The sequence below is a fragment of the Cloeon dipterum genome, chromosome 2, assembly GCF_949628265.1.
Source record: "Cloeon dipterum chromosome 2, ieCloDipt1.1, whole genome shotgun sequence".
Classification (NCBI taxonomy): domain Eukaryota; kingdom Metazoa; phylum Arthropoda; class Insecta; order Ephemeroptera; family Baetidae; genus Cloeon; species Cloeon dipterum.
In genome coordinates this window covers 22071214-22081365 of record NC_088787.1, presented here as the reverse complement: position 1 = coordinate 22081365, position 10152 = coordinate 22071214, and the positions used below count along the sequence as shown (strand labels likewise).

General features: G+C 36.1%; 1 protein-coding gene across 2 annotated transcripts; it reads right to left on the bottom strand.

Moving 5' to 3' along the window:
- Positions 1–5846: 5846 nt before the first annotated feature.
- Positions 5847–7825, bottom strand: LOC135935997 (uncharacterized). 2 transcript variants are annotated; one of them, XM_065478659.1, is made up of 8 exons: positions 7589–7825; positions 7209–7287; positions 6995–7141; positions 6739–6928; positions 6500–6685; positions 6329–6447; positions 6118–6252; positions 5847–6059 (listed from the first exon to the last, which is right to left on the bottom strand). In XM_065478659.1, exons 1-8 carry the CDS (start codon positions 7635–7637, stop codon positions 5873–5875), a joined length of 1092 nt encoding a protein of 363 aa, XP_065334731.1. In that variant the 5' UTR covers positions 7638–7825; the 3' UTR covers positions 5847–5872. The 2 variants fall into 2 exon arrangements, with proteins under 2 accessions (XP_065334731.1, XP_065334730.1); XM_065478658.1 differs by having other exon boundaries at positions 6118–6264; positions 7589–7823.
- Positions 7826–10152: the final 2327 nt, after the last annotated feature.

Genomic DNA, 10152 nt, shown 5'->3' with positions numbered 1-10152 from the left:
ACACAATAAACATACATAAGTATAAAATCACTTCTTATTGTTAAGCATTCTTTGTCGCGCATACCCCTTGCCCGTAATGAGGCATACCAAAGACACAAACAGAAACAAAAGTTTAAGAGTCCTATAACGGAACGAATATCTATATACACGTGGGAGACGCGTCCCCGTTTCTAGGGCTCCGGCGGCCGAGGCGGCGATGGCCAGCTTAGGGCCTCGCAAACTTGCCTCTCGCTCGTCCTTTGTGACAGAATATTTGTACGAACGATATCTTCTAACAAGCATCTAGCTGCGTATTTCACCTCACAGGAAATGGAGGATTTTTGCAATTTGTATAGCATTAAGATTGTACCACGTGTACCCCCCAACGGGAAAATAGCAACGAAAACTTCGTTTCATCTCAAACAAACAGGCTAACGATCTGCCGACTTTTTTATTAGACAAAAATTTCCAAACATACAATAACTTCAATAATAAGAAACGCTACAACAAAGTGCACAACCAGGAAAAGTTTTCGTCTGGACATTTAGTGCTGATAAAATCAATTCGCGGAATTTCAGGCAAACCTCGTAAATTTGCTCCTCTGTATGTACTCAAGCCCTCACAGAGTAGATACGCACATTTCGCCAGTAACTTACTTCAGATCGCAGGCTAATTCTTGAACAGATTAACGTGAAACGGCAATAAATGTACGAGCAAACCACTCGCGACGCGCGAGCAGGCAAGCCTATATTTTTTAGGGGTTAATATTTTTCACAAAGGCCGCGTCTCCTGATTTGGGTTTTATCTGACGATATTACAATAAAAAATATTTTGTACCGATATGTTTAACGACGTAAATTTTCGGGCGCCCGCAGGGAGGAGCGGAGGGAGAAAAACTCAGGAAAATACACAAAAGGCACCTCACAAGCCTCCCTCAGTCAAGCGCGAGACCTTCCTTTTTGGATACTTGTACGTTCGTCGCTGTCATCAATAAATTGGTATGGTATGGTGTAACCAGGTCGCTTTCTTCTTTTCTTCCTTTCTTTGAGGACAGGCTAGTTAAAGCCATCAATCCCTATCTATAAACATGGCTAATGAAATAAGCTCTTGTGAGAGACCCAAGAAGACGTCACGGCAGGGTTCCGACCTCTTGCACACCCCTGGCGACCCCTGCCCGACGTTGCTGACATGCTGACATAGATATTTTTAAAAGACACTTCCATTTTTCGAATACAGCGCTCGGGCATTTGGATAACATTGAAAAATACATTTCAATTTTAAGTAACAAATAAGCAATTTAGTGCTTGTGGTAAAGGTAAACATCTAAGTGATTAACGTACAAGATCGAATTGAAAATCAAGCAAATTGTGTAAATTTTGTTTGGATAGCCGACGAAGATGGCTGACGGACAGCAGATGCTTCCAACTGACGGAATGGGGACTGAATCAGCTTCAGAATCGCCAGAGAAATTGAAAATGGAGGTAAAAATAACAAATATAATAAAACAGATCAACACTTTACTAAAAAGTGCAGTTTTTTGTTTTTATAGCTGCAATAATATCCCGAAGAATTTTTCCCAGCTTTTTGTTTTTGTTTATATGAATGCGCTTAATATAACCTTAATCTCTCTTCAAAAACACGCAATAAAATAGCATCTCTATTGTAAAAGCTGGACAGAGAAAAATACCTTTTTTACTGATTGAATTTATCATGTTGTTATTGACATAGGGTCTAGTGCACGCTCTCGAGTGCAAAGACGCGAAGTGCACTCTGTTCTTCTGCCGGAAGGGAAAGTGGTTGGTGCTACACAATCAAACGTGCAAGATCAAAGCCAGTGGGGGATGTGCCCCTTGCAAGATATTAATAAGACTGTGCAGATTCTACTTTAAGAAGTGCTTGGAGAAGGATGATTGCCCCAGGTCTCTCTACATAAAAATCAAAATGATTTTGAAACAGAAACATCAGGTGGCCTCGAGGGTTACGCTGCAATCACTGCATCGCTCAAATAACGCAGGATCACTTTCGACATATGTTCCTGAAGCAGTCAAGCCGGTTAGTGTCAAGTTTTAATTTAAAATCGAGTTTTTATTTTCCCCCCAATGAAAACATGTTTTTGTTTGTCTATTATTTTAATTTCAATCGTATTTAACTAGCACTTTATTTTAAAAAAATGGGCTTCAATAGATCCAGCTTGGATATATTATATTTTCACTCTTCATTTACACATACACAACATGCTATTTAATTTAGCTGTAACAATGAATTGTGTGTTGTGCAATATAGAATTAGCATATAAATGTCAATTATGTTGCCCAAAATTTCTATTACGAAACAAAACTAATTATTCATTCGCTTGTATTCAGTTGAATTCACAGCAGCAGTGTGACATGTCGCATGGCTTTCGACAAAATATTAGTACTCTTCAACAGCAGCAAATGGGCTATGGCTATGTACTGCAGCAGCAGCAGCAGCAACAAGGTAGCACGATGATGAATTACCAGCCACCAAGCTGGGAGAATACAATTCAGCAGGTATGTTGAGTAAAAAAGGCGCAAAGTTGTAAGCGTGATTGGCTCAACAGCATAAGCCGGATGCTGGCGCAGCTAGCAAAACTTAAAAAATATGTAGTTTGACAGTGTTTTAACGGCCTATGGAGGGACCGAAACAAATTTTTTCTTCATAGCTTTCCATTTTGCGATTTTTTTTTGTCCAGTGGCTGGCACAGCTTATCTTAGCCAAAATCACTGTAGTTGGCGGCTGACCGCATTTCATTTTCAGTTGGATTCACAACAGCAATATGACATCTCACATGGTTTACTACAAAATGTGAGCACCCTTCAGCAGCAACAAAGTGGCTTAGACTCTGTGCAGCAGCTGCAAGGCAGCATGATGAAGGAAAACCAGCTACCAAGGTGGGAGAATCAAGTCCAGCAGGTCAGTTGCTTGAGTAAACACTAAAGGTCTCAGCCGCGCAATTTTGAGGCGGTGCCACTGGCTGCCTGTTTTAAGCCAAATTTTTACCAGACAAAATTTACGCTGACAAAATTTAAAAAGTGAAGTTTGATGGTGCTTAATGACCTAAAAGGCCGGAGACCAAATTTCCTCCTGTTTTTATTTTTTTACGACTTGATCGGCGACTGGCGTGACTACCTTTAGCCAAAGTCAAGGTGGCTATGACCACGTGACCACTAAGACCTCTAGTAAAAACACGAATTATTTCAAGGCTTAAAAATATTCATTACAGGGGGTTTAAACCTACTTTTTAATTTTTCTTGAGGATAAGTTCAAAATTTTGACTCTTTATTTAGCTCGACGCACAGCAGCATGTAGCTCAGAATCGTCATCAACAGCAGCCAAGCTGGTCTGGTAGTCCGCAGGTGTGTGTCTTGAGAGGTGATATACCAATTTAATTTCAATCTCTATTTTCGCAGCACCAGACTCTGAATTCTTGGGGTCAGCAGTTCGCTTCGCATACCTATTCGGGGACAGAGAGCTCGCCAGCACCTACGCGGGCCAAAATATATCACGTAGGCTGTTTTGAAGGAATAATTTTTTGTTGCTTATTATTGATATCAAATCTGACTTCAGACAGATGGATGGGAACAGGCCATCCAGAGCGGCGTGCGAGTGATTAAGCACGCATCCTGCTGTGACTCAGTGGCGTGCCCAGAACCCGGTTGCTTGTGCTTGTCCAAGTTGTTGCTCCACTTCATATACTGCGGCAGCTGTAACGATTGCAAGTACTTTATCTGTGTGGCATACCGTCACGCCGAGCAATGCCACGACACAAATTGTCTGGTGCCTTTATGCTCAAAACGAAAGCAGAAAATCGCTTTGCAGCAGTATGCGCAAGGACAGGGCGTCGGGAAGCAGAAGGAAGAGTCGATGGGAAGTACTCCAAAGATTGAGAATCTGTCCGCGTCAAAAGAAGATAAGATGGTAAGATGCAAAGATAATTTAAAAAATTAATTGGAAATGTTAAATTGATGATTCAATTCCAATTTTTAACCAGTTTGACCAGTTGCAAGAATGTTAAAACAAGATAGAGATAAGATTGAAATTAAAAAAATATTTGAGCCAGCTTAGATTTTGTTTTTATTCTTAATGCTCAAATAAAAAAATTCAGTGCTGCTGTAAAAAGTTGAAATAATTTATTTTTCTAAATTTACTGGAAATATTCGCAGATGCGTCAAAGACTAGCATTAATCAAGAGCATAAATCTGGCTTTGGAGCACGCTCCCCAGTGCAAAGACGAGGAATGCAAAGTGATTTTTTGCTCAAGAATGAAGAAGATTACGATCCACTACGCAATGAACCGCAAAAAAGAAACTGCGGGTGTTTTATCTGCTCCTGTTTCCTGAAACTTTGCTCAGTGCATCGTAAAATATGTCAGAGGGCCAATAAATGTCATTTGGCTTTAATTCTGTCTCGAAAATAAGCTGAAAACGGAGTAACATCAGCAATGTATTGTTTCAACATAAAAATTGAATGTACACACATTTTAGTTTTACACAGTAAACCCCCATAGTGGCAATTATTTGTGTGTGCGTGTATATATAATACATACATAATATAAGGCTGAAAGTGTTTGAGCAAAATTTTGAGCAGGCGGCCTCTGAAATAATATCATAAATTTGATTTACAAAGGATGAGATTAATTTAATTGAATTGCAACAATTGTGTTGTATAACTTGAGCTCAAGATATCTTTTTGATAGTATATATATATATATATATCATGTATAATGTATCATGTGTAATTGTGAATAAAAGTAGTGCTTCTTAAATTCCCATCTTGACGAACTTTTATTATTTCCTGTCAAGTGTCAAATTTCCCAAAATTTGATCAGATTGATTGTTGTTTTAATAATTGAGAAAATATAAATTACAGTTTAACAAAATCTCATATAAGTCTATTACGATTTAATTGCTACACATAGTAATAAATAATATACTATGATGGCGCATGCGGTATCCAATTAAACTAATTCTGTCTTCTGTATGTATTACTTTGAGACAAAAATGTTTACAAAAACGATAGCAATAATTTTTATTACTATCCTGCGCAAACAAATTTTTTATTAAAATAAAAAATATCTACTTTAAATTTACCATTAAACACGAAATAATTTCCCTCGTAATGAAAAGATAATCAATTTTCATGCGTTAAAATCTCCATATAACTATAAAACTATTAGTTTTCTACGTACGTGTGAGAATAATGGCATATAGCTTGCAAAAGCAACTGGGACAGTCAGCAACATAGAAGTTAAGATTACAGATGCATGAAGGTGTTCAACAGACACCACAAAGGTATTGGCAACATTGATAAGATAGCAAAATTGCAGTTTAATATATGGATTTAAAGAAAACGACCCTTTTTTAGTAGTTTCTTCTCTTTAAATCAAAGTAAATTATATTTTATGTACCCTACGTACCCTATAATTTTGTGGTGCATGATATCGCGCTGCTCAAGTTGTTTCAACCTCTCACTGTTAAAGGTAATTAAGTATTGAGATGGTTCCCCAAATCAGTGGATCCGCATTTAATTTTTAAATAATACTACTAGTTTAAGATCTTTGCTATTTGTTTACTTTAATCCCCCAAAAATATGATTTTCAATCAATTTATAAATGATCGTGCAATTGAATTTTATGAAACCCTTTTTCACTTGTACTGACTTGTTCCACTTTGTTGAGTCGAGCCAACGTGAATGACACAGCAAAAACCGGTCTGCGAATTGAAAGTAAAAAGGTTAACTTAATCATTCATTGCATTCAGTATGCGCCTTTTCTTTGATTTCCCCTGCTGCAATTCTGATTCGTGCAATAGTTACATAAATTGGATCAAATATTGAAAAAATTATTACAGCTTATGACCACAATGAAAATTTATTACCTGGTGAGACCAACATAGAAACTTCCAATCGAAAGTGAAAATTCAATATGCTCTACAATAGACTTACGATTACAACACCCAAAAAGCACACTCCAGCAGCACATTGTTATTGCGAAAAGCAAGAACCTGCTCAGGGAAAAATTTTGTATTTGGAATGTTTGCCTTTCCTTTGTCACAGGTTCACTGAAATTGGAACAAAAATTATTTTATTAAGAATGATTTGCGTTGGTGAAAAAAATACCTGAACGAATGAGTGTGATGGCAGTTCTTTTCCTGCATCAGCTCAATCGCTAGGGAATTGCCTTCTGACAGCCTGCTTTGACTCTCCAAATAGCTCTTTTCAGTTTCCTGCTTCACGCCAATGAAACTGTTGGATCTGGAATGATTTCTAGGAAATTAAATCATGCAAACGTATTAATTATTAATAAAGCACAAACGTGAATTTCATATACCTGTTCAGCGGCCTTCGCGCGCATTTCTCGCACATGGAGATCAACAAAGCAGTAAATTGTATGCATTGCGCTATAACTCCATTAGAGAGGATATATGATAAGTGATCGTTCATCTGAACCTGCGATTAATTAAAGTAATTAATTACATTTTGCATAAATTGAAATTTGTACGTCGTAATTTTGAGCGCAGTTTTCCAGTTTTGCTTGCAGATTGGCAACCTTTTCCTCCAAATACTGGATCCGACTCTTGTACTCTGTGATCTCGCTGTTCTGGTCGTTTTGGAGCGTGCAAATAATTTTGTCGGACTCGTTGATTTGCGTCAAGCACGCTTTGTAGCTGGCTTGTAAGTGTTGCAACTGCGTGAGATGCAATTTTTTTAAGCGTCAAAACAAAATTAACTTGAGTATACCTCCTCTTGGCAGTCTCTGAGTTTTTGAGTGAGTCCGCACTTTTCGTCCTGAAGAGCGACATTTTGGGTCTGCAGCGAGGCCAGCGCAGTGTTTTTCCTCTCTACCTCATCTCTCGAGGAAATTAAAATCTCATCCCTTTCCGTCTGCAGATTTAAAACAACCTCTTCCAATTTCGAAAGCTTTTTGTGCCTAAAATATAAAATTTTCATTTCAACGTGATTGAAAATATCGAATATGATTGAAAATTTCGCATACTCAATTAGCGCCTTCTGGTCGCATTCCTTCACTCGATTGAGCAGCTTTTTAATTGTTTCCTCATTTTCAACGGCAAGTTCTTTCAGTGATTTGTTCTGGCTTTCTAATCCTTTGTTAATTTTCTCCAGTTCCTTAATACGCAAGATTCTAGTCCCGTAGAGCACATAATAATTATTTCATAAAGACAGAAATGTTATAAAAGAAAAAGACTCACGCGTTTCGGTAGGAATCGTCAGATTCACTGCTGTCATCAAATGAAACGTACGATTCGTCACTGTCAAACACATCCTCGCCTAAAAATAATAAAAAACGTTATATAAAAACAGCTCTGTTAATTTTCTTTAGGTATCTATCACACACGGTTCATCATTTATATATATATATATATATATATATATATATATATATATATATATATATATATATATATATATATATATATATATATTAATTTTATGCCGGCTAACACATCATCTCGGAAAATATTTTGTTGTTAGTTTTAATACATACATAGAGCGGCATTTATTTAAAATTAAAACAATACGCATTATTTTAAAAATATTAGGCGAAAATGCAGCTCACATATCTACATACCCTTTCTTCTAATAAACAAATGCGATATGTCACGCTCCCTCAAAGTCATCTCTCCTCTTTCAAGCACAAAGAATTTCCTTATCACCTGTTCACGCGAAATTAGAAGATTTAAGTTCCAAAAATTCGTGATGTTCTCACATATAATGGAATTTGTTGTATCACGCAAACGTAGAACAATTAATTGATGAGCGAAAGTAGTAAAAATTCTCACAGCTCACATGTAGCTGCTAGCTGTTGTGATGCGTGAAGCCGTGAAGGTGAAGGCGACGAGTGTTGTTGTTCTCACCTCTCGCCTCACACTCCCACATCTCCCACTTCTACTTCTCCCGCCTTTGATCATGCAGTGACATCACAGTGATAAAAATTGCGCTTGGTGTTTTGAACCGGTTTTTAGCATTATGTACCTAAAATTATTTCTATTAATTGTTAGTTCACCGAATCTTTAGCAGTATTTTACCAGAATTTAATAGCAAAACGAAAGCGGGGCTTGGAAAGCACGACTTCTTGCTAACAGGAGACAGGACAAAGGAATGAAGAAATAAAAAATACAATTATACCAATGATTTCTCTAGTTCGTCAAATTATCCACGAGAAACTACACGCATTTCACTTTAAACCAAGAATTTCCGCCACCATTTTTGAAGTGGATCAGTACTGAAAAATTATGTAAAATAATTTCATGATTTATAGCTTTGCCTTAAATACTCTCGAAAATTGGGATATGCCGGAAATGCCAAAATATTCCTAGGTTGCCGCTTTAATTACTGACAATGAGAAAATCGGCTGCAAAGTTTACATGCAAATCAAGCGGCGAGCACTGTTCCTTACTGTAAAATCACGATTTAATTCACAATTTACGGAATTTTGCCTCTAAATACGCACACCGTTAGATAAATCGCGATGAGAAGTATCGAAATCAAGTGAAAAATTAACTGAAACCCCGTTTTATTTTCTGAGTAATTTGGCAAATTCTGAAATTTAATTGTTTCTCAATTCTAATTAAGCTTTTTCACAATGTAGAATGTAGAAATTATTCACAAAAACGATATTATCGGCTGCTAAAATAGAAGTCAGTCAACTTAGCGAGAAACGTAAGCCGAAATGGTTTCCATACATTTTTTCCAGAGGTAAATAGAAATGCTTGAAATGCATAGTTTTTAGTTTTAGTTTTATCACTCTCCTTAGAGCCAATATTTACAAGGGCGACTCTTTAAAATACGTCAACTTATCCTAAATATATACAAGCTAGAGATTATTAATATGTAGTTACAATGTGAAGTCACATGAATAGAATTCTGTCATGTCGTAAAACTGATAGGTGCACACAATTCTTTTGACACCTTTCATAAATTCCTGGTCTTCGTCAATTAATTTTATATTGACTGGCAAGGCATTGAAAATTCTTGGGATCATAAATCATAATAGCCGGGTTCTGAGTTTCATATTATAGCTTTCGTTACTTTTTACAAGAAGCATTTGAAGAGTGTAAGAGTGTATCAGATTTTTATTTTGTTATGGACCATTTTTAACTGACCCCCCTGAAATCTATTTTTGTGATTTATTTTTTGTACATTTTTTCCTGCTGCAAAATAATAGAGTTTTCTTCATTTTTGATTTGAACAATTACTAGAAACGTAAAATTACCATGTAATATTTCAATACTTTGTGCAAGGGGGAAGATTTTCGTATATATCCCGCCATTCTTAGTAGGAGTCTCCAACCCTTCTACCCTCTGTCAGAGCGCTGCTGTTGAGGGTTGTTAGACTGCAGTGGCCCGCCATTGCGTCAGAACCGAGAACTAGTAACGAATAAACTTCAACGGCCTATTAATTCTCAATGTGATTCCCCCATTACAGTACATCATATATTATTGAACAAGGTGTATTTTTTAATAGGAACTAAAATTATGATAATTTAACAATATTTTTTTAATGTTATATATAAATACATCTCATAAGAAAGAACTTAATATTTAAAAACTAAACGCATTATGAAAATTGCAGGGCTGATGCGTGTGTCTTATTTAAATTCAAAGGCTTTTTCTAGATTACTTTATTCATTCTGATTTAATTATAAATAAGTTACATAGACACACACAGATAATTTTATATATATATATATATATATATATATATATATATATATATATATATATATATATATATATTAATTTATTAGGTGTTAATTTTAAAAGGCAAAAATGTAAATAACACGCTCTTGTAATTTGCAGCGATTGATAATTTTTTAAATTTTATAAAATTAACTATGTGTTTGCTTGTTTCTTTTTAAGTAAGTTATTTTATTATTAGTTAATTTAATTAGTAACTTGACGTATATATCAAAACAATTAAAATAAAATCTTTATATCTTAAGAACCATTTGTAATCAATTAAAAGTTTTTGTGTTTGAATAAGTGATGGATATGGTTTAAACAAAAAGCATGTTTTTCAAAGTGGCCAATCTCAAAAGCAATTTTTGCAGTTGTAACCGAAAAGCAGGAGCATCAGTCTTGCTCGTCGCAGACAAATGCGATGGGCTTTTGTGCCGCGCGCCTGTTTTTGCGG